This window comes from Carassius auratus, chromosome 30 (assembly GCF_003368295.1).
Source record: "Carassius auratus strain Wakin chromosome 30, ASM336829v1, whole genome shotgun sequence".
Classification (NCBI taxonomy): Eukaryota; Metazoa; Chordata; class Actinopteri; order Cypriniformes; family Cyprinidae; genus Carassius; species Carassius auratus.
This window is the reverse complement of record NC_039272.1, coordinates 8,454,777-8,479,080: the sequence shown is the minus strand read 5'-3', so window position 1 is coordinate 8,479,080 and position 24,304 is coordinate 8,454,777. Positions and strand designations below refer to the sequence as shown.

At 37.9% G+C, this 24,304-nt stretch overlaps 2 protein-coding genes across 4 annotated transcripts in view; one reads left to right on the top strand and one right to left on the bottom strand.

The window, feature by feature from the left end:
- Window positions 1-1,689: 1,689 nt before the first annotated feature.
- Window positions 1,690-10,012, top strand: LOC113049089 (3-hydroxy-3-methylglutaryl-coenzyme A reductase-like). The gene is made up of 20 exons (XM_026211132.1): window positions 1,690-1,905; window positions 2,743-2,932; window positions 3,059-3,170; window positions 3,260-3,347; window positions 3,458-3,542; window positions 3,639-3,744; window positions 3,870-3,976; window positions 4,052-4,171; window positions 4,255-4,415; window positions 4,864-5,105; window positions 5,196-5,365; window positions 5,672-5,866; window positions 6,581-6,739; window positions 6,907-7,064; window positions 7,160-7,265; window positions 7,404-7,574; window positions 7,695-7,835; window positions 7,942-8,100; window positions 8,237-8,391; window positions 8,861-10,012. Exons 2-20 carry the CDS (start codon window positions 2,768-2,770, stop codon window positions 8,913-8,915), a joined length of 2,655 nt encoding a protein of 884 aa, XP_026066917.1. The 5' UTR covers window positions 1,690-1,905; window positions 2,743-2,767; the 3' UTR covers window positions 8,916-10,012.
- A 930-nt stretch (window positions 10,013-10,942) lies between these two features.
- cert1a (ceramide transporter 1a) overlaps window positions 10,943-24,304 on the bottom strand; it is a 32,092-nt gene continuing 18,730 nt past the window's right edge. For 2 of the 3 annotated variants that reach the window (XM_026211133.1, XM_026211135.1), the window contains 13 exons: window positions 20,233-20,316; window positions 19,628-19,785; window positions 17,144-17,236; window positions 16,966-17,052; window positions 15,835-15,924; window positions 15,454-15,531; window positions 15,245-15,340; window positions 14,213-14,345; window positions 14,048-14,118; window positions 13,831-13,959; window positions 13,556-13,685; window positions 12,690-12,827; window positions 10,943-12,598 (listed from right to left, as the gene is read on the bottom strand). In XM_026211133.1, the coding sequence (XP_026066918.1) occupies window positions 12,700-12,827; window positions 13,556-13,685; window positions 13,831-13,959; window positions 14,048-14,118; window positions 14,213-14,345; window positions 15,245-15,340; window positions 15,454-15,531; window positions 15,835-15,924; window positions 16,966-17,052; window positions 17,144-17,236; window positions 19,628-19,785; window positions 20,233-20,316 (1,277 nt within the window). In that variant the 3' untranslated portion in view covers window positions 10,943-12,598; window positions 12,690-12,699. The remainder of the gene's footprint in view (window positions 12,599-12,689; window positions 12,828-13,555; window positions 13,686-13,830; window positions 13,960-14,047; window positions 14,119-14,212; window positions 14,346-15,244; window positions 15,341-15,453; window positions 15,532-15,834; window positions 15,925-16,965; window positions 17,053-17,143; window positions 17,237-19,627; window positions 19,786-20,232; window positions 20,317-24,304) is intronic. The other variant, XM_026211134.1, reaches the window with a different exon arrangement.

Here is a 24,304-nt window from a genome sequence, read left to right as displayed (position 1 = left end):
TGAACACAGAGCAAAGCAAATTATTATGTGAATTTCACACCTGAATGCACATTTGTTTCATGAATAAATAGATGTGCAAACCTTGCAGGATTTATTAGTGGATCCATAGTATCATGGGTTTGCTTGTAATAAAAGAGAATTCAACAACACGTAATGTACTTAGAAATGCTTGAATTTAGATTTGATCAAGACCTCAGCATGTGACGTCTAATGTAATATACCTGTTTTGTTATGGATGTCTTTCTGTTCTGTCCTGTGCGATATTGCAGGTCAATCTGAGGTGAAATCTCTGTCAGAGACTAACGTTAGTTAACTTTATTACAGTTACTGTAAAGTGAATGGTAATACATTTAGTGGTGCTCACTAAGACCGATTCAACCGGACTTGAACCGATTCTAAAATAAAAGTGAAAAGCGAATTTCTCAAGACATACCCGCGAACGAGATTAGTTTGACTGAAATTGCAGCTCATGATCATACCTTGACTGATTAGGACACAATTAGAGGCGACAGTGGGGGTTGAGAACTGATGTTCTGTCAACATTAACCTAACAATAATACATGAAAAAGTCGTTAGCATTGTAAATCTATCACTTTCGCTACATTTAACGGGGCAGTACATGGGAAACGTTAGCCGTTATCTGTTGACCTGCTGAGGTAAAAGCTGTGGTCGGCTTCAGTGCTGTCGTCGTCCGTCGCGATGGTCTCCTCCTGCTCTAAATCCATATTTGTTTGCACTGAACAATACGACACACGTCTCGTTACATTAGTAATATTCAACAACTGTTGCTATGGTTTTGTGTTATAATTTAAGGTTTTTTTTCTCGGCGGCAAATTGGGTTGATAGTTCTAATCTGATTGGTCACAGCAAGATCTCATTTGACCAAAAAAAAAAAAAAAAAAAAAAAAATATATATATATATATATATATATATATATATATATATATATATATATATCATTTGATATCATCCCGATCATTTCTGATTATAAAGAGATTAGGAATCATTCATAACTCAGCTATTCGTTCAATCATCGTCGTATTGATTTTACTTTTAAATGTGCACTATTTCATTCTTAAAGATTACTTCAAAAATAAATAGTATTTCCCTTTGCTATCGGACATTAAATATATAAAAATAGAAACAGGGCATTTCTACAATGACACCAATAGCCACTTTTGTTTATTATTGAGTTAAAATTCTTGTAAATTTAGTTCTGAGAAGAGTTCTGAAATGCAATTGTATCGGCCTGCAAAACGCGTGTGATATATGAAAAAGTCCACAATGGCAGGGCAAACATCTATATACTTACTGAACTAATTTTTTTAATTCTTAAATGTTTCATGAAACAAAACCTACATTAGATCCGACAATTGTTGTTGATTAAATAAGGTTAGCCTAGATTAATTAACGGTATGATAAGAAAATGGTAATTACATTACTCTTCCTATTGCTGTGGGTCTATTACAGTTACAAGGTCGGATATTTTCTCCGGTGGAGGTTCAAGGCTGGGCCAAGGTACACACTTCATATATTCAAATGATGGCCAGATCACGCGTCCTCCGGCAGGACACGCCCTCAGCCCCATTATCAGGAAAGTGGGCGTGGCTTCCTTGCTCGTCGGAATGGTTCGAGGATTTGATTGGCTCTTCGCTCGACTGACGCAGAGCCATGCCATCGCTTCATAAGCTTAGAGGAAGGATGCCGGTTTGAGTCCTCAGACTTCGGGAAATGCATTGATATAGTCTATATTTATTTACCTTTAACCATGACAAACACACCTAAATGTTAGTTTATAACAGCGCAAACATCTATAGGCTTTTATTAAATCAGCCGCATATGTGGAGGATTTTACAAGGATTTGCTCTTGGTACTAATTCTTTAAATCTCATTGACCCTTACTGGTAAGTGCGTGCATCAGACCTACAGCTAGCCATAGCTTTTATTTTAGACATGCCTGCTCAGTGTTGTCCATGCTCGAATGTGGATTTCTTTCAGCTCGTCTCGGCCTGATTGCATCAGTGATTCATGTTTTATCATCGTTGTTGGCGATGTAGGCTCTAAAACTAGAACGTCAAGTCAGGATCATTGTATGTGCTAATGCAAAAGATGGATAACAATATTTCTCCATTTTCTCTTTTTATTTAAATTTTATTTTAAACAATTACATACATTTTTATTAATGGTTAATAAAAAGGGTATTTTAAAAATATCACGATGAAGTGACTCAGCATTTAATTATACGCTACTTTAGTTCTAATTTTATTTATTTATTTATTTTTATTTTTTAAAAACACACTCGTCACTTTGCACAAACAAAAATAAATTATATTTAATATTAGATCAATCTAATAAACAATCGTGACAGTTAAATCAGTGATTTTAATCTGATCAGTGGTCTTCATAGTCAGTAAATACAGAAACAAATGGCACCATCTATAATTTATCACATTATCTATGTACCATTGCACTTATGTCAAGCCATCTGATGTAACTGTAGTACAATGTAAATTTGGCAATAAAGACCATTTCTATAAACAACTCAAAATAACTTTTATTTAACTAAAATTTAAGTGTTTTTGTTTTTACATGAATTTATTATGTAGTTAATATTTTTTTGTGCTTTGACTTCATACTCATGAAGTTATGAGTGTCAGAATAACATTTGTAATTCATAATTCTGCCATTGTAATCCTGTTTAAAAAGTTTATTTTCTCCCATTTGCTTTATGTCATCTACAGTAAGTGACTGTAACACACCTTCAAAATGCTGACGAGACTTTTCCGAATCCACGGCCTGTTTGTGGCCTCCCATCCTTGGGAAGTCATTGTGGCTACTGTGACTCTCACCATCTGCATGATGTCCATGAATATGTTCACTGGAAATAACCAGATCTGTGGATGGAACTTTGATTGCCCCAAATTGGAGGAGGTACAGCGTGTTACTGTGGAAATGAATTACAACACGATGGCAGTTCATGTATAGTTCTAATTCATCTAGTTCCTATCTATTATATCTATTATTCCTAATATTTGTTTCTCTCTGTCTTGTCTCCAGCAAATCTTAAGCAGCGATATCATTATCCTGACTATCACAAGATGCATAGCAATCGTCTATATTTACTTTCAATTCCAAAATCTTCGACAGTTAGGATCCAAATACATATTGGGTAAGTTGTGGTTTTTAAACCTGTTTGAAAAATATGTGTTTGTGAGGTAACATGAATTACCAATGTATATATACATATTTCTTTTTCAGGCATTGCAGGACTTTTCACAATATTCTCCAGTTTTGTGTTTAGCACAGTCGTGATTCACTTCCTGGACAAGGAGCTCACAGGCCTCAAGTATGTCTTATATCACTCTCGCTAGAAATCTTGGAAGTATTGCTTTTGTTTTTTGGAAAATAGTTAGTAGATATATCAAGTTAATTTTCATGTTGTTTTCATTTCCCCAGTGAGGCCTTGCCATTCTTTCTGCTGTTGATTGATCTCTCCAAAGCATGTGCTCTGGCTAAGTTTGCTTTGAGTTCAAACTCACAGGTACTTTACCTTTTCATTTACATTAAACTGAAGTTTAAATAAACCCAACTAATCCGGCTCTGGTTTTTGTAAATGGCTTATTTGACTGTCCTGCAGGACGAGGTGAGGGAGAATATTGCCAAAGGAATGGCTGTTTTAGGACCCACTTTTACTCTGGATGCCCTTGTGGAGTGCCTGGTGATTGGTGTGGGGACAATGTCAGGTAAACTTAACCCTTCCACATGAGACAGAAAATCAGCACAGTTGCAGTGCACTAACATTCAACAGATTTTTTTTAATCTCAGCAGTAATGAACTTTATTTGGCCCCTTTCATTGTTTTTCTGCAGGTGTGCGACAGCTTGAGATCATGTGCTGCTTTGGTTGCATGTCTGTCCTGGCGAACTACTTTGTGTTCATGACCTTCTTCCCGGCCTGTGTCTCTCTTGTGCTGGAGGTATGTAAGCATATTTAAGTGCAGTACTCATATAGGAAGACTGTAACCTATAAGATGTATGACTGTTTCACATAGGTGTCTAGAGAGAGCAGGGAGGGACGACCCATCTGGCAGCTGAGTCACTTTGCTAGAGTTCTGGAGGAGGAAGAGGACAACAAGCCTAACCCTGTCACACAAAGAGTCAAAATGATCATGGTACGCATAATTGAACCAAAAACACTACAATCTTTTATTACTGGGATTTATTATATCAATGGTTTTGTCTCTAATATTTGCAGTCTCTCGGCCTGGTCATGGTTCATGCTCATAGCCGGTGGATTGCAGATCCCACGTCAAGTAGTGGAACTCTTGATCTTCCTCAAGTTGGAGTGAGCCTGAATGACAATATGCCCAAGAGAATTGAGCCAGACATGCCCCTTTGGCACTTTTACCTGTCCAGGTAGGTACTCGTCTGAGATTTTATTCAGTGAATTCAATTTTTGGTCCACTAATGATGGTTTTATTGAAATTCTTTGTGTAGTTCAAAATACATAGTTCTATGTATTAATTGGAATATATCTATGCCACAGTATAATGTTCAGTATGAAAATTTGACATAGAAATGTATTTTGAGATTCGCTAGAGATTGCACGTAACAGTGTTTTTATATATTTGTTACTTTTCCTAAAGATTAAAGTTTAGTGAGTGTTAGATAACAGCAAATAAAATCTAAATGTAAAAATAGGAGAAATGAGCCTGCACAATAAATTATCCAAAAAAAATAGATACAATAAATAAACAACTCCAATACTGGCTAATAACCAGTGTGTAAAAAATACATTATGCATTGTTAAAATTAATAACAATAACATATATGACGTGACTGTTATTTTATTCTGTGCATTTAGGATGATCAGCATGGATATTGAGCAGGTGATCACACTGGGTCTTGCTCTGTTCCTGGCTGTGAAGTACATTTTCTTCGAGCAGGTGGAGATGGAGTCTACCCTTTCCCTGAAAGTCCCCACTCCAAGCTCCATGCTCGCTCAGAAATGGTCTCCTGATCAGTGCTGTAGGAAAGAGGTTCCCGTTTCCAGCAAGCCTGAGAAAACCCCAACTCCCCCTCCAGTGGTTACCAAAGAGGAAAGAGGTATTCTCTTCTGACCTTTACACATTTGTGTTCACTTCCTGCAAACCCAACATTCTACAGCGGACATTAAATGCAGTGTCTCTTCTTCAGATTTAGTGATTCGGCCCCTGCCTGCCCCAAAAGAGCCCGAGCATAAACATACTTTTGTTTTGGGAGAGGATGAAGCTCAGGAGATTGTTGATGCGTCGGAGACTGCGATCAGTGTACCTGCTGAACCCAGACCTGTGGAAGACTGTCTGTCCATTCTGAAAAACCCCGATGTAAGAGCGCTAAGTATCTCTTTCTACATCGATACTCTTGTACTCTTTCTTGCATAAAGATGAACTCTGGGTTCACTGTGGGACTGAAACCTGTAGTTATTTTTTACCTCAGAGTTGACCCATGTAGCCTCTAATGAGATCTTCCTTTTTCTCCTTACACACTTACTCTTAGCCAATTAGTTTCTGACGTTAGACCACGTTAGTGAAACCATTTACCTCCAAGAGTAGTCTTCTGTTACCTAGATCCACGTGTAATCACAGTGTATGTGTGTGAGTATTTAAGTGTCGCCTCTTCTGACCCTGCAGATGGGCGCTCGCTACCTCAGCGATGAAGAGGTGATCGTGTTGGTGAACTCAAAGCACATCCCAGCTTACAAATTGGAAGCCATGATGGAAAGCCCTGAGAGAGGGGTGATGATCCGTAGGAAAATGCTCAGCCCCAAATTCCCAGAGCCCAAAGCTCTCACCTGCCTGCCTTATAAAGACTACGACTACTCTAAGGTAAGTTATCAGAGGTCATAACATCATACATCATTTAATTAGTGGTGATTTATGGATTTGAATAAACTAGGGTTGCACTAATATTAAAACTTTTACATTTTGTCCAGTTTGATGAGAACCGATATGTTTTTGAGAGAAGCCTCTTATGCTCGCCAAGGTTACATTCATTTGATTTAGAGTTTTGACGTCAAAAACAGTGATTATCGTGAATTATTATTTACAAATGTAATTTGTTCCTGTGATGGCAAATATATTTCAGCAGTCATTACCCCAGTCTTATGTGTCACATTCAGAATATGCTGATTTGCTGCTTAAGAAATTATAGTCAGTTGAAAAAACTTAAAATGGCTTTTTATAGAAACTGTGATTTTTTTTTTTTTTTTTTTTGGATGAATACAAAGTTTATAAGAACAATAATAATTTAAAACAGACATCTGTTGTAACATTTGATTTAATGCAGAATTTTCCTGAAAGTTTATTAAAAAAAAATATGCTTAATATACATGTACTGAATGTTTATATAAACAGCAATACAAAAAAAAAAAAAAAAGGTTCATAATTGTCTCAAAGGTAATAACCAATTTGTTACCATACGTTATACCATACTTTGGGGGTGGGCACTTTGACGTGGTCCAGGAAGGAAAAACTTAGTAGCACTCCAGACATTTAGCAGCCTTCAAAGTTCAGCATTCATTTTCCTGTTCTTTACTCCAGGTGATGGGAACATGTTGTGAGAACGTCATCGGCTACATGCCAGTTCCTGTGGGGGTTGCTGGTCCTCTGTTATTGGATGGAAAGCAGTTTCAGGTCCCCATGGCAACAACTGAGGGCTGCCTGGTTGCCAGCACAAATAGAGGCTGCAGAGCTATTGCAGTAAGCAAAATTGTCTTTTTTTTGTCCTATATGATTTTCTTTGTTGTTCTTGAAGGGTAGCTGAAGGGAAACTCAATTCATGGTAATTTGAACTGATATAATATTGCATATTGTTTTAGTCTAAAGCCCATTAATCTAATGCTCTGTTGTGAATGTGTTTTCCACAGTTGGCAGGTGGTGCCAGTAGTCGTGTTCTTGCAGATGGTATGACCAGAGGGCCGGTGGTGCGCCTGCCTTCTGCCTGTCAGGCGGCTGAAGTCAAGGCCTGGCTGGAAAGTGATGAGGGCTTTAAGAGCATCAAGCAGGCCTTTGACCAGACCAGCAGGTAAAGGACTATTTCAGTGCACTGATTTAGTGTGATAGTGTAGTTTCTTTTTGTAAATTATGATTTTGTAACACGTATTTGTGTTGTGTTTGTAGGTTCGCACGATTGGAGAAGCTTCTGATCGGCCTGGCGAGTCGCAATCTATACATCCGATTCCAGTCCAGAACTGGAGATGCAATGGGGATGAACATGATCTCAAAAGTACGCAAGTACTGAATTTTACAAAATGTTGCGAAACATGGCCATTAAAGTGATCTTAAAATAAACTGCCATGACTCATTTCTGGGTTATTATGAAGAACTCGTGCAGCAATATTTTTTTCTTTTCTTTGGCCACTAGGGCACAGAACAGGCTCTTGCAAGGCTGAAGGAGGAATTTCCAGAGCTTCAAATTTTGGCTGTTAGTGGAAACTACTGCACTGACAAAAAACCTGCCGCCATCAACTGGATTGAAGGCAGGGGCAAATCAGTGGTGTGTGAGACCACCATCCCAGCCAAAGTTGTCAGAGAGGTACAAAACGCCCTGCAAAATCTGCATACTCGCAGCCTGTTGACACTGAATAAGGACATACATTTGTTTTTGGGACGACAATCCAGAATATTAGTCTCACGCAAGTGTGTTTTTGTGCAGATTTTAAAGACGTCGACCGAGGCTCTGGTAGATGTCAACATCAGCAAGAACTTGATTGGATCTGCTATGGCTGGAAGCATCGGAGGTTATAACGCTCATGCTGCCAACATCGTAGCCGCTATCTATATTGCATGTGGACAGGTAATAAAAGTTATTGTGTACAGTATGATTATGCTGTAATTATATAGTGGTGGTACAGATGGTAGGTACAGAAGTGAATTCAGCTAAATGAATTTGTCCTTGACAGGACCCAGCGCAGACAGTGGGCAGCTCTAATTGTATCACTATCATGGAAGCGTCAGGCCCCACCAGAGAGGATCTTTATATCAGCTGTACTATGCCCTCCATTGAGCTGGGCACTGTGGGCGGAGGCACGAACCTCCCCCCCCAGCAGGCTTGTTTACAGGTATTGATACAGGATCAATATTTGACACATATGAAAGACAGAAGTATGTTTTAGTTCAGCGGTGGACGTACAGTTGATAAAGCCACTCTTGTAGCAGATCTCATGCAGTTTTATTCTCTCTCCGTTTTGCTCTTAGATGTTAGGTGTGCTGGGTGCCAGTCAGGAGTGCCCGGGTGAAAATGCCCGACAGCTTGCCAGGGTGGTGTGTGCTACTGTGCTTGCAGGAGAGCTGTCACTCATGTCTGCACTCACTGCTGGACACCTGGTCAAAAGTCACATGACTCACAACAGGTAAGAAAGAACTGTTCATTATTTATGAATACAACATTCTCATTTATTATTATTGATATATAATGTTATTAAAACCTCTATCTAAAAATCTTGAAGCTAAAAATAAGTAAAAGTTAGGATAAAAATATAATTCTAAATATAATATAGTATATAATGTAAAATATTTAATGTATTAAGTCATATATTAAGAGTTTAAATTAAAATCTAAAAAGTCTAAAAGTTAAAATGATAAACATTGGAATATATTGTATCTTCTATTAATTAATGTAATCCTAATCAAACAATCACATTTTAGTAATGTATACTTCTATATAGTGATGTATTATATTGATAATCATTATCTATGAAAATACTCTTACAAATTAAATCATAGTATAAAATTATGTTCTGTGACAATGTTTGGTTGGAAACGATTATCTGCAAACAGCTGTATAATTGCTTTTTATTTTATTTTGTATTTTGGCTACAGATCAAAAGTGAATTTGCAAGAAGCTCCAGGAACATGTACGAAGCAGGCATCTTAAGATGTCACCTGCTGAAGATGCAAAAGGCCCATAAAGAAAGAGGATCTCAAGTTAAGGCACATGTGACTAGTAATTCAGATGATTTTAAAGACCAGCAAAAGGATGCTTGAATACAGACAAATGACTGTTCATGGTTCCCCTGATCTGTTAAACGAGTTGTCTTCGAACTACAGACATTCTTTCAAAGCAAACTGGTTGAAATTAAAGACTGGAATCAGGACCAGCTGTGTTCACAAGCCTAGAGCCAGTGTTTTGAAATCATATCCAAACAGAAACTGCTGTTGCCGTACCTGCTTTAAGCTTAAATTGCTATGGAGAGCAAATCAGATCTAAGATTCACGGCACCCAGTACACAGAGACACAAAAGGCCACAAAATGTAACTTATTTCCTAAAATCAATATAGTTTGTCACATACATGACTGACTGGATGGGTTAAAGCCGATTACATGTTTTACTTCATTATTTGTTGAGGATAGCACAGGGGGAATATCTTTACCAATTTTATCCTAACTGGAAAAAGCAGCATTAGACAGAAAGGGAAGGATAATTTGACTTTTTCACTGCACTTATAAAGGGAAATAGCAAAGGACAGTATCGATACAGAGAGGAGTTTAAAGTACTATGATACGCTAGTTGGTATACATGTTGAATATTACAGAATGACTACAAAATTGCCAAATGCAGCCGTCAGCAGTGTTCGTGATGTTTTCCTTGTCAGGATGTCCATTTTTTTTTTTTTTTTTTCTATGACAGGAATTGAATGACTTTCGTAACTGAAAAGGGTTGTGCTACGGCATGATGACACAAATATTTCAAAAGGTGCTACAATCCACGTTTCAGTTCTTTGTTCATTTAGCTATTTCTTTGTGTTTGAACACTTCTAATAATGGATTTATGTAACGATACGCAACTTAACGCCTGGCGTGTTTCTTAAAGCTTTAAATGGCTTTTATTCAGTTGGTTCTGGTTTTTCGTGTCATGGAAAAGAGTGGCTGTTTAGACATGTACGTTTCATGCTGAAGACGTTGAAAGGAAGCGTTGCTATCCCCCCCCCAAGGCACAGTTCAAATTATTCAATAAATAATAAACCGCAAAAGTTTGTATATATTTTTTTTATAATAAAAATATAGAATTCATTGACTTCTGCTTGATATTATTCTCTCTCACTTGGGCAATTTCCATCAATGAAAATGAATATATGATAATATTGTATTAACTTTTGGGGATTAGTTCTAACTTTTTAGAATTTAGATTTGCTTCTTTTCAGTTCACTGGTTAACCAATAAAAAACTCAAATGAACAGTGAAATTTGCAACGTTTGCACACAAGCATAAAACCGTATATTTCCATTGCGAAAGCTAACATTTTTTCTTATGTGTTGCTAAAAACTCTAAAAGCCCAAGAACCAAAAAAGGCACCAAATAAATCACTGAATTAAAAGAAACATTTAGATGAACTATATCAAAGAATTGAACCATTAAAATGTTCAGTTCTCCATATAGTTGTACTAAAAAAAGCACACTTGTTTGTGTGCTTGAGACCTGAGGGTGGTGAGATGTTCGAGTTCTCCTGAGGCAACGTCATTATAGGCTCTTGCCTCACCAGAGCGCGAGACGGCCAATAAGCTCACCCTGCATCACATCTCACCAGGACACTGACTGCTGATTGGCTGACTGCCCCAGACAGACCTGGAGGGATGAAACGGGCTTTACACACACACACGTTAATCTCAGAGCACTAACCGTGTTACTCCTCCCCTCATGCTTATCTTAAATACTAACCCTATCTCATGCACATGATGCCACATCGGCCCATGGGTTTATCAGTCATCCGCTCTCAGTCTGACTGGAAATGTTCCCAAAACTGTTTTACACAATACAGTGAGTTCATAGGATATTGAAAAATGTATTGCACTGTACAGTGAGATATTCTTCCTGTATGAACTTCAACAACACAGAAAATAATCCTTAACTGAGATTAACAAACTAGAAACATAAAAAAGAAAAATTAAAAGTTTTGCTTTTGTTTCATAAAATTTGGTTTCATTAAGTTGGTGATACATGTAGAAAGAAGTCATTTACATTTTCTTTTTTCAAAAGCATTCAACATTTGTAGATCAATCTCAAAATAAAATAAAATTTCAGAAAGTTTCTTGTTCTTGCTGTCATGAACAAAGTGTTTCACCCTAGTACACTAAATATAAAAGTGCTTGAAGCAGAACTGCAGCAGCAAATTAGTAGTGGCAGGCAAGTGATGCAATCAATGTAGAACTTAAACCTTACTTCAAATCAGGCATTCTGAACTCAAGTATTATTATGGAAAGACTAAGGTGGGATTTAAAAAAAAATCTGATTGTTTAGTGCAAACAATGTTACAGAAAACACAAATTCAACATGAAATCATGACCTCAAATGGATAGTTCACACAAAATAAACAAAATGTACTCTAGTTGTTCCAAACCTGAACTGATTTCAAAAGAACAAAAAACATATTGGTGACCAAGCAGAACTTGGTTACCACTGATGGCCACATTATGGAGAAAATCATCTTAAAAAAAAAAAGATATATGTGTGTGTGTGTGTATATATATATAAAAATATCAATCATTCAGGTTTGGAACAACATTAGGGTGAGAAAATTTTTAATTGACAGAATCGTCATTTTTGGATGAACTATCCCTTTAAGACTAGTGAAATTAGAAATGTCCTCGATTCATTACATCCTCCATATAGTGAATCAGACCACAGAAAGTTATATTAAACTGTGAAATGTCATTACAATTCCCTCTCTTTCAGAGGCATAGATGGCACAACTGCAGTAATTCTCCACAGATTTTGTAGATGGAAGCCCAATATCTAGAGATGAACCAGAAATGGAATGACATTGTTTAAATTGCTGTTATAGGGCCCAAAAAAGGCATGCGTGTAATAAAGTGCCACCTATCTGCAGAAATTATTATTTTTGAAACTTCTGGAAATTAAAACAAAACAAACTTAAAAAAAAAAAAAAAACATAAAAGAGAAAAGAAAGGCAATTATGGTCTATTAAGTCACTAACAACTTTTCACAGGCCTACCAAAAAACCCTATACTTTGACTACTTTCTTATACAAGCAGTTCCCAATAAATGCACACTTTGCCTAAAGCCACATTTGTGAATTACAAGAATCTAAATTTGTAATGCATTCACATGTAAATAATCGTATACATTTAGATTAACTAACTGTACAAAAGATGTTAAGACTTGATCTTGATCATCCGAGCTAGAAAGGGTCTTCTTAAGAGAAATGGCTCCTAGACAAGGTCAGTGAAAAAAGCTCATGTACAGCTGAGATTATGCTGGGATTAGATCAAGGCATCAAGTTACCAGTATATTATCTCCTCAAGACCATTGTCAGACCTCAAACTATGATCAAATATTTACAAAAATGTAAAACACTTTAACAAAAGGCCTTTTAAAGATGAACAGGCTGTGTTGGTTTTTCTAGTGTGTTTGTACTGTTCAAAGGTGCTTTCACAGACTTTGGTGTACCGCTGTTGTTCAGTCTGTATGGAAACGCTTCGACAAAGTTTCTGAAGAGTGTCAAGAGCACTTTGGCTGAGCAGCTCTTTGTTGTGAGTGATGTGTATAAGGCGTTACTTCATTAGAGTCAGAAAGCAAACTGGAAATGTAGATTGAACAACCTGGAAGAAGAGAAAAGCAGATTTTAAATAAACGTGCAATGCGATTTAATTTATAGGTGGAAATGGTCGCTTTGTTTAAGGTGTGACTTACCCGGTGTTGCTCAAAAGAGAATAGCATCACCGCTGCTCTTCTCTTGAACATACGAGGTGAAGCGTTTGAGGAATTTGGGGTATTCTCTCTTGGCTATTGCTCGTAAGACTGATGCAGGGGCCCAACCACCAGGATTTACTTTAGGATTATATGAACACAGCATTAATGTGATGGAGAATATAAAATGTATATAATAAATAAAGATTGCAATCCAAGCTGTGATGTGTTCAGACTGTTGTTATGTTTAACTCCTCAGGACAACATGCTAATTGAGAAAACATGGGGGCTTTTTTAGGGTCAAGTACTAACTAATCTAACTTTTGTGGTCATTGAAAAATGTAAACGGTTTCAAATATATACACATATTTTGCTATAATATATTTTTAAGTATACTACTGTTCAAAAGTTTGTAATTGGCTTTTGAACATATTACAGTTAAAAAATGTTATTCAATGAACTGTTTTCTAATTTTAATATATTTTACAATTTAATCTGTTCCTGTGAAGGCAAAGCTGAATTTTCAGCAGTCATTACTCCAGTCTTCAGTCACATGATTTTTCAAAAATCATTCTAATATGCTGATTTGATGCTCAAAAAAGAGGTCTAATTATTATCTCTTTGTTTTTCAGGATTCACTGATATAAATAATGAATAATACGTTCAAAGAAACCGCATTTATTTAAAATCTTTTACGTTTTTATTTTATTTTTTATCTTTACTATAATTCTGATCGATTAAATTCCTCCTTGCTGAATAAAAGTATTAACTGACTTCAGAAAAACAAACCTTACTGAACCCAAATTTTGCATGTACTTTTAAACCTTTAGTTTTAATTTCTTTGGAGACCAAACACCCCCAAGACTTACCATTGGCCACATATGTGATTTTACAGAGGATGTTGTCTCTGGTGATCTCTTTGTCTCCCTCTGGTGGGCTGATTAAAGTTTGACAGATCATGGCTACATTGATTTTGGCACGAATGCATCTAGCAGAGGGCTGGAGAAAACAGTTTGGGGAAAAAAGAATCCGGTTACTGATGCACAGCGTACTGTATACTGCTATTGTTGAATAATGTGTGTATATGATATCAAACTGCATGAAGAAATTTTTCACAAGATAATTCTGCAGTCTTGGTACTTACTGGATAGCTGTCATGATCCACTGAGAAGTTGCACACCAGCCACGTGTCTGGATCATTCTCATTGGTGGAGAGAATTTTACGGATAACTGATACATAAAGCACATCTCTCTGGGAGGCAGGCCATACCCTCTGCAACACAGCAGTGAAAAAAAACCCCCTGAAATCTAATGATCACCCATGATGCAATAGTGAATGTGTTACAGTGGAAGTGCTCTACCTTGTGGGTCTGATGAATGATAACTGCTTTATCTGAGAGTGTCTCAACCACTTGAAAGCTTTCAACAGTTGCTGGAAAATAAAAAATAAATAAATAAGATGAGCCTATTCTCATTCTCACAATATAAGATAAGAAGTTCAAAATGATGCACTGAAGTGATCATACTCTCCCAGTCGTTCCGAAAAGCTGTGTCCCAAAAGTAGTGGCAGACCTCGTGTCCTGTAACCCCTTTGACAGCATGAGTAGCTTTGAGCGGATCCAGAACGATGCCATTCTCCTCCACTTCTCTCCTGTACACCTGCGGGAACAATTGTTTGAACATATTAATTTCTGAGTGAGCATTAATAACGACAGAACTGCAAATAGACCAAACGATGGCAACCTCCAGTGGAAAAGAGAACAATAAAGGGTTAAAAGGGACAGTTTACTGAAAAACTCTAACCGGAGGAAGATTGGTGTCAAGGTTCTTTTGCATATTCTTCTGTTTTGTGACTAAACTACCCACCCACACACAACCGTTTAGTTTTTGTTTTGTTTTTACAATAAAAGATAATAATTACAATAATTCAATACAAAACTCCAGCAAGGATGCATTAAATTGATCAAAAGGTGACAGTACAGACATCCATAATGTAACTAAACACTTCTGAGAATTCAGCTTTGCTATCAGTTATAAATAAAATGTATTGCACAAATTTCACAATGTTACTGTTTTCACAGTATTTTTCAGCACATAAACTGCAGCCTTGGTGAGCATGAGACTTTTTAAAATGGTTTCATTATAAAAACAAAACCCTAACCAACCCCAAATGTTTGTATGGTAATACATACATACATACATTACATACAATACATTACATACAATACATACAATACATTACATACAATACATACAATACATTACATACAATACATACAATACATTACATACAATACATACAATACATTACAATACATTACATACATTACATACATTACAATACAATACATTACATACATTACATACAATACATTACATACATACATACATATATATATATATATATATATATATATATATATATAAACGAATTATAAGATATAAAGCCTCATTTACCTTTATATATTTTTTCCCTTTGATATGGAAACCAACTTCCATAGAAACAGCTCAAAGTGTAAAATAAAAATAAAAATCTACTGCCTTTATTTGCATCTCACCTTCATATCACCTTCTTCAACAACCAGCTCCCAGTTAGCATCTCCACCCACATCCTGTAGAGAATAAGTCATGTGGCTCTGCACCATCTCCTCAACCTGTGCACAAAACAAGCAGAAAGTGTTATATACTAAAGTAAACAAGGAAAAAATGTGTTAGAACAATTGTATGCCTGCAGTTCATCCGAACTAGTGCGGTGTTATATCTCTACCTGAGCACTGAACCTGTGCACGTCATCGGAGGCACTTATGAGGTCAACCGAGGACAAGGAGGAAGTATGACTGCGAGGCTGAACCCAAGAAACAGAGAGCCAGAGGGGAACAGGTCAAGGGGAAAGAGAAGGAAATCAAAATCTCATCATAACCCAGAGAATTCAGAGCAGACCGCCACTGCAAATCACGCTTCAGCAGAAGGGACTGGAAGAACAAAAGGCAGCTTCGCAAATATAAAAGCCCCAAAGACTTCACCGAGCAGACCCACCATCAGCAATGACAGAATTGCATAATCAGTCATGAGGAAGATGATGTGCTTTGATAATGTGAGTGTGTAGGAGTGTGTGCTTGTGTGGGTGAGCTAGAGTGGTCTGACTTACCTTAGTCAAGTATTTCTGAGTGCTGACGGAGGAATAGGTGTCTGGAGGGAGGGAGATCTGTCGAGATGCCCAGCTCCTTTCTGCCTGCGACTGCAAAACAAGACAGCAACTTGGATATGAAATTGAATTGAATTAGCTGTAAATATGCTTTGGATATAGTTCTTGACTGTTGGATCCCAATGAATAATGAACTCTGGGTCATGCATTATATTTCAATCACGTGTGGACAGCGGTCCATTTGTTTCTCCACAAAAGTCAATGAGGTCTACATTCATTATCAGCTCTGGTTCCAGCTAGTGGTCAGCTTATAGATCAACAAGAATGAACATAGACATTTTTCAGTCATCACATTGGTAGATAATATTGATTTCAACGTCAAACCAGACTTTAAGCAATATAGAGTGTGTTCTTAAGCATATTTACAACCATAACAATAACTAATGATACGTAATTTAGCACCAAACCAACGGATGTTAAATGTTCCGTTAATGTTCTGTTCAGTTATGTCTACTGCCACTTTAAATGCTCAAGCTCTTTAAAGTTACAGTAGCTGGATTCTGATTGACCTTCAATTATTTATCATCATTTAACTGGAAAAAATGTCATGCAATTTTCAAGATGCTGCTCCTCTGGGTTGTAATTGTTATCGCTGTGGTGTGAACCTCGCTATTCTCACAGAATCAGAATGATTCATAAAACAATACAGTTATGGCTAACTTCCTGGTCTTTATGCTGGTCAAAAGTAAATGATTATGGACTGTTTTTTTTTTTTTTGTATGTGTGAACCAAAAAATTGTGGACTTGGCTAAATTTGTTTAGAGGGCCTTAGAAGTGGCAACAGTAACAGTGCCACAGTTCAATATCATGTTTGCTAACCGCTAGGCCACTCTGGCTGCTTTGGTTTTCCCAGGTTTTCCGCATAACTGCAAGCACAAACATAATCCTTCTGTATCTATTTACATCTTCAAAAGTCATGATGATGTAATCAAACAGTCAATTTCATGGAAACAGAGCCATTGTAACTAATGGAATGGCTGTACAAATGTATAACAAATCAATTTCACATGTCAGAGTAACAGTACTTCAAACTGAAGCAAAAGTGATAAATTGAAATAAGGGCTGGATCATTACTTGCTCTTCGATCTGGTCATGCTTATCCAATGCAGCTTCCACAGCATCGAAGAACTCCTCTTCATTGATCAGGCTGTTTGGTCCTTCCTGCACAGACAGAGTTTCTCAGTCTGGAATGGAGGGTGTGTGATGAAACAAAGATGTAAAGGACAGTGTGAATTAAAGGCTGTGGACGCACTTCATAGTCCGGTCCTCCATAATGAGGCTTCTTCTTCAGCTCCGTCAGTGCAGCTTTATAGGCGTCTTCAGCACGTCTTCTCCTTTCAATTTCCTTAAGAATGATAGAAGAATGTTACTCATACTAGATCCAGTATACATCAAACTTTCAGCAGTCCTCACTGTCAGATGATCCTTCAGAAATCATTCTAATACGTTGATTTAATGCGCAAAGCAGCATTTATTATTTTTCTTTTTTTATTGAAAACAGTTGTGCTGCTTAATATTTTAAACCGATTTGCCTGCTAGTTTCTTTAAATCTTTTTGACTGGGGAAGATGTTTAGAGTGCAAATTGCTAGCTTCCAAACAAAGCTTGCTTACAAACTAATCCAAGAAACGACTGATTAGGATCCAAAAAAAGAATCCGGAGCAGACCAGTGAACTCTGACAGATCCACTTGCAGTTACATGCTTAAGCTTAAGCAAACATACCCATTCCAAATTGACAATCCCTCTACAGATGCCATTGAAAATACCATTGTGACTTGCCTCTTTGGAAGGTCATTCATCCAACAAAGGGTGGAGCCCATCTCACCCGCTCTCTAGACTTGCTTGAAGAGAAAACTAGCTTGAATAGCTTACAGAAAGCAAACCTCCAAAATCCCTCAAACCTTCTTTAAATAACTACAAAATCAAACCTTAACTAAAAAGTAGTAGTTCAGTTGGCAAACTGAGCAGCTTTGGGTGTTGTAGACAAGCAATTGTTGTGTCATGTATCTTGCATTATAAATAAGATGAAACTGACAAGGTGTGGTTTAGCTTTAAGCACTGAAACACCTCTCTGATATGTCATGAGAGAGACATTTACTGACAACACCCGGCTTATATGATAGGTGATAAATGTCAAAAGGTGGTTACGTGACTCTACTAAACTTCGCAATGGAAGAGTTTCTATGAAAATTTGAATGCATACAGTTCCACAGCAGATATGGATGACTAAAACATTTCCAGATGACTCAATTTGGCACTTAAAACAGAAAGTGGGAGCAAATAACCAGTTAACTAAACAAAGCATGTCAAACCTACAGAGTAGAAGCTGCTGTGCGTACACAGAGGAATCCAGTTTTCATTAGCACTCTGAAGAGACCCGGCCACCCAGTTCTGCCACGGCTTCAGCGCTGAAGCACTGTACACTGTAGTCATCCTCTACAATCCAGTTGCTAACATCACAACACACATTCCTCAGAAATGTGGAATTCTGGTTACTTTGCAAAAAGCTTTATTCTACTCAATGGTCCATCAAGTCCTGTTGAATAACTGTAAGCACTCTGTAAAATCACACCCGTCCAGATTCTCTGTGGCAGCTGGAATTAAAGAAGCTGCTTCCTGGCTCATGATAATATACCGGGGCTGGACTGTAGATGGAAAAACTGGTCGAGCAAGTGCAAGCAGAAGCTTTACACTAAGATGCGAATGAATTGTGGACTGGGAGATGTGCTCTCACATAAAGTGGTGCTGAATGTGATGAATGCAAGGCTCCCGGAAACTACAGTAGATGCTCTTTTGTTTTAATGGATGTGTCTTTGTGACTCATCCAGTAATTAAGGTGCTATGTGGGAAGTGTATGGTTATGTTAATAGTGCCCAGATTAAGCTTGTGAAAGAAAGAAAGAAAAAAAATAATAATAATAATTCCCAGAGCTCCTTGGTGCTGAATGCTTTTTGCATCGAAATGCTCCCAGTAGTTTCAATATGAAAAATGTGTTCCCTGTAAAATTTCCTTTAAAACCACAGTGATTAGGGATATTTAATTCTCTCATAATTTACTAATTCTCATATTGTTTCCAACCCGTATGACTTTTATTTCTTCCTTTTTTTCTTTCTTTTTTTTAAGGGGATAGTCTGAAGATTGTTTATGCTATTATTTTCTATAACAGATTAAGCCGAGGTCTGTTATTTACACAAAGCTACAGTAAGGATTCAGAGGCCTTGAAATATAAACACAGGAGTAGTATGGACTACTTCTTTGTGGAACTTGACCATCTGTGGTTTATTTGCATAGCAGCATCTATGGCTGTTTTCATGGCAAAATCAATGTACTTTAAAAATAAACAAATAGTAATACCAATAGTCATATCAATAGAATTATACATTTATTTAATTATTTAAATAAAAACCATTTAAGATTATTGCGGATTAAATAATAATTTTAAAATGTCATTTATTTATCTGACAGCAGTGCATAATTTTCAGCAGTCATAACTCAAGAAATCATTCCAATACACTGATTTGATTCTTGATAAATATTTCATATGAATATAAAAGCTGCCTGATGTTTTTATTGAAACTTATTTAAAATAATGCATGAATTTGATCTAATGTATCGACTTCAAACTCTCTCTCAAAAAACAAATCTTACCATCTACAAAATATCAATTTTTGTGTTAACAGGGTTTTTTAAATATTTTTTTTTATAAAATATACTTTTAATTACAGTGGCACACTACCTTATCAAGTCGTCTTTGCCAGCTCTCTTCTCTTTTGACCAAAATGTCGATGCAGTGGGACAGTGTGGACAGGATTCCTGCTGTTGTAGCTTTAAACGTGATGGCTTCACCTTTGAAATCGATGCCTAAGGAACCTTTGAGGCTGTCCACAGAGAATACTGAGGGAAATCAAGTAAAATGAGTATCCCATAGCAGAAGTATTTAAACTTCTGAAGGAACTTCGGTTGCTTAGTTAAATCTGTATTAGTGTATTATCAATTATCAAAGGATAATGAAATAAGTCATTTACTTACAACAAATCACAGACATAATAGAATATTTCCACCATTATTTGAGTAAAAAGTACTTAGTCTTTACACACACCAAACTGATGCTAGCACTAACTGCATGTGTTTAAGTTTTTATATAAATAAAATTTATGATGATTAATTACTATGTCTTCATTACTCTGTATTACTATATACTAGATGTATGCAAGATAAAAAAAACTAGTTTGGTTGAGAATAAAACTGCATTCAGAAAGGATCACAAGCATTTGATCTACAATTGCTGTACTAGGCAAAAATAGGATTATAACAAAGCTGTACACAAATCAAAAATCTCACATTTCTCTTTACTGCTGTTGTTGTTGTTTAGCAGATAATCTCCATTAGGCCGTGAGGTTGGAAAATCTTCTTCATCATCAGATGCTGCAAAAAAAGGTTTAAATAAAAACTTTCATGCACTGAAAAGTAAAAAAGATAGGAACAAAGATCGATTTTATTATAATTATTTTAAAGATTTCAATGTACTCTCATAAAAAATAGAACTAATATTGTTTATTAGTTCTAATGAATACGTTTTTGCTAAAAACGAATCAAATTGTTTATCATTTCTGCACAGGAGAGACAGGGTTGTTGTTTTAGAAAAAAATAAAAAGGAATATAAAATATCGCTATCAGTCATAATTATTTGGAAACTATCGGCATATCATGCATCCCAGCTTTTATTCACATGAAAACAGTGTTCAACACAACATATGCCGCGTTTCCACCGAAATTACCCGGAACATTTGTACCCGGAACTTTTTTTCCCAGGAACTTTTTTCCCCCCAGACCTGTTGCTTTCTGCGTTTCCACCATGGTGTAAAGTATCGGGTAGATTAGGCAAATAGACTGGTGACGTAGGTCTGCGCGTTTCTCAATACAAAGTACCGCTGATTTAAAAAAAAAAAAAGGTACGCTGATTTTGGACGTGCATCATCGGTAGTTAGTTCTGACTTCGTGCATTCGACTGGGGAGTGTGATGTCAGCGACGACGCGAATCCTGTAATTTTCCTCTCTGTATATTTACAATAAAACGAAATAGGATATAAAATACCACTGCCTCCTTTGGTTTTCATTTAAGCATAATAACAGCTGCGGAAATGTACTTAGTTCAGGGATATGTGTATATGCAGCCATTACAATGAAACGAAATATTATATTTATAATATTATATTATAATATTTTATTTTCATTTTAACATATAGATAAATTGAATACAGACCAAAGAAAACCTGTTAGATTTACCCCGCAGCTGAATTATGTTATGTTTAACCACTAAAGAGACATCAGAGCCAGCGGCACATATCAGAAGATCTGTCCGAGAGGAGGCTGCTCTCTGCGGATACATGAGGACTGAGCTTCCGCTGATCGAGTGGAGCTCACCGTCTACGAGATCGGCGAAATACATTTTTAAATAGGCGCTGTCTTTATAAATAAACCATAGATTTGAGTTTTAAACAACTACATTCTCGCTTGAAATACTTTTAAAATTACATTTCATGACACAAATAGAGTAATATTTTGAAAATGTTGATTCTAATAAATGGTGGTTGAACTCAACCAATGCTGCGTGAACTCAACCAATCAGAATGTTTAGCGCCAAAGTCCCGCCCCCGAAAGTTCCGGAACTCTGAAAAAGTACCACCTCGCCAGCAGGGACTTTCTGAGGGGCATTTTTTTTACCCGGAACTTTATTTAGTTCCTGGTTCCTGCGGTGGAAACACACCAAGTACCAGGCCAAAGTCCCTAGTTCCTGGGTAAAGTTCCTGCGGTGGAAACGCGGCTATAGACAACATCAAATATGGTTCAAGTTCCCTTTCAAGGGAACTTCAAATTGTGTCCTCTAGGGGGCGCTATGGGGAACACCTCGTCGTGACCGGTGTCTGAAGCATACATTGAAAAATCACCAACAAGTTGGCCGGTGACAGCCTCTGACGTCACTAACAGCGCGACTATGAACAAGCACCGGGAGAACGTGTCATTCTCTTCTTTGTCTTCACTGACTGTTCTGTTTGAAGCGTGCATCTGAAAGAACTGGTAAGAGCGATCTTTCTCGGTCTATCAGTGACTACTAGCAAGCGTTTAGACAATGTGTGCATCCGTGTCGGCATTATTTGACACCCGATGACACACACGATCTTTGCGTCATTTGTGTGGGTGAAGAGCATGCATGCGATGTCTTCGAGGAGGCAATCTGCGTTCATTTTCCGAAGAAAAAAAAAAAATGGGAAAAAGGGCAGCCATCTGCTTCCCGCAGTTCAGGACCTGCCGCTGCTGAGGCACGGAGAATGAGCTCGTGAGAATACAGGTGGCTCTGTCTGAATGGTTTAGACAGGGACTTTCCCTTTCACACTCATAATGGTGGCGGACGAGATAGAGCCTCGGGAGGATGATGTTATATCTTTACAACTATTTGAAATTGATGTTAGTGCTCTGCTTGGTTTTTACCCAGGAAAAGCAGGAAATATTTGAGGATGGTGAAGAAGCTGAGGCTGAGCCTTATGAATTCTCCTGCCCTGCAGCTGTTGGAGGTTATGGATCATGCTACGGCAAAGCTGGACTTGCCATGAAAATGCGTTAACAAGGTGACACTGTGAGGCTGCCTTGATGAGCGTTATCTTTCTGACCAAAGCCCTCAGGTGAGCCTTCCATTTCTCCTTGATCTCCATACAGAGATCAAAAAGAAATGAAAGAGGCCATTTTCTTCTCACATCCATCGGTTTCAGCATAAGAGTTGTGCGAAAATGGCAATGAGAGGAGACATCCTCTCTTAATCTCCCTCCTTGCCATCTAAGCCCCTTCAAGAAATACATCTCGCTTAAATGGCAAGACATACACATCAGCGGGTCAGGCTGTGGCTTTATTACAGATGATGGTGGTGCTTCAAGCATATCAAAGGCTTTCTTCTCGATCCTCAGGTTTCATCTTCTGAACCTTTCGGTATTTCCGTTGAAACGGTGATCGAGAAGTTCAGGGAGACGAAGGCACGCTCCACTTCTTTCAGATCCTTCGTTCCACGAAGGTCCAGGTCTAAGTCCAAACAACATGGGGGTCATGGCCTGTCTCGATCTGAGGATCAAAGACGGGCACAGAAAGCTAGTGTCATGACTTGAGCTCCTCCCCCACCCGCGGGCAGGTTTAAGAGGAATCGTGTGTCACAAGGAGGTAAGCAGAACCTAAGGGATATGATCCAGACGAGGCAGCGTTCTCATCTGAATCAGAGCGATGCAGAGGTATTTACTCATTCCTTTAGGGATTTTTAACTTCTGCTTTTATCCTTCCCTTCCTAATTCCCCTGTAACCACCAGCTCTCCACCTGATTGGGGTTAGGTGGAAACCTCTCGCATAACAGTCTCCTATGCTGGACCTATAATGTTTTTGACTGGTTCCATGTTCATAGCAACTACCCTACTGTACCGTGTACTTTCTGAAAACTACATGGTGGTAAGTGTGCACGCAAGACTCTGTGCACTTTCTGAAATCCTGTTTGGTAAGGGTTATGCGCTCCGTCTAGTTCCCTTTCTTCAGATGATTAGATCTTGGTTCCTTGGTCTCCATTCAGCCAGTGTGTATTTGTTTATACACTTCAAGCATCGCTTCCCTCAACATGAGGGGCTATTTGGGGGATTCTCATGGTAGTTTAGCAGCGCTCCCTTTTTCCAAGAAGGGTTGCCTATGAGCGCGCTACTCTGAATTTGGAGTTCTCCTCTCATGTGAGACTGAGTTCTCTGTTTTCTTCCCCAGAGCGCTCCAGCATTATTTCCAAAGATCGAGTTGATGACTCTCAAACATGCTGTTTTGAGATGCACCAATCCATCTATGAGCTGCTCTATCAGAGCGCCACGAGAGCCCCTCCTTAGAACAGTATTTGAAAATCATGCTATGGTAAGTGTGCACGTGAAGTCTTTGACACTTTCTGAAATCCACACTGTGGTAAGTTCGCATTCTAATATTCTGTGTTCTTTCTAAAATCCTATATGGTGAGGGCTTTGTGTTGCTTTGTGCCCTTTCTTAAGTTGGTAAAAGCCCCAACCATCTTGGGCGCCACACCACCTATGTATAAAGTGAAGTCGTGGCCTAATGGTTAGAGAGTCGGACTCCCAATCGAAAGGTTGTGAGTTCGAGTCCCGGGCCTGCAGGAATTGTGGGTGGGGGGAGTGCATGTACAGTTCTCCTGAGTATGGGTCACCATACTTGGCTGAATGTCACGTCACTATGTATCCTTGGATACCTATCTAAACAGGGTGTCCCTACTAGGGATTTGTTGAGACCGCTCCTTCAGCAAGCTTGTGCGAAAGCAAGCGGTAGCCCCTGTGTAACAGGCAAGACTAAGTATAAAATGCTAGGTTCTTAGCCGTATCACTTTAAAGGA

What these genes read in the sequence shown, in the direction of transcription:
- LOC113049089 (XM_026211132.1), top strand. Translation starts at nt 2,768, where the DNA reads ATGCTGACGAGACTTTTCCGAATCCACGGCCTGTTTGTGGCCTCCCAT. An exon ending in TGGTGTGGGGACAATGTCAG is followed by an intron (nt 3,745 to 3,869) that starts GTAAACTTAACC and finishes GTTTTTCTGCAG; the next exon opens with GTGTGCGACAGCTTGAGATC. An exon ending in AGTCACATGACTCACAACAG is followed by an intron (nt 8,392 to 8,860) that starts GTAAGAAAGAAC and finishes TTTTGGCTACAG; the next exon opens with ATCAAAAGTGAATTTGCAAG.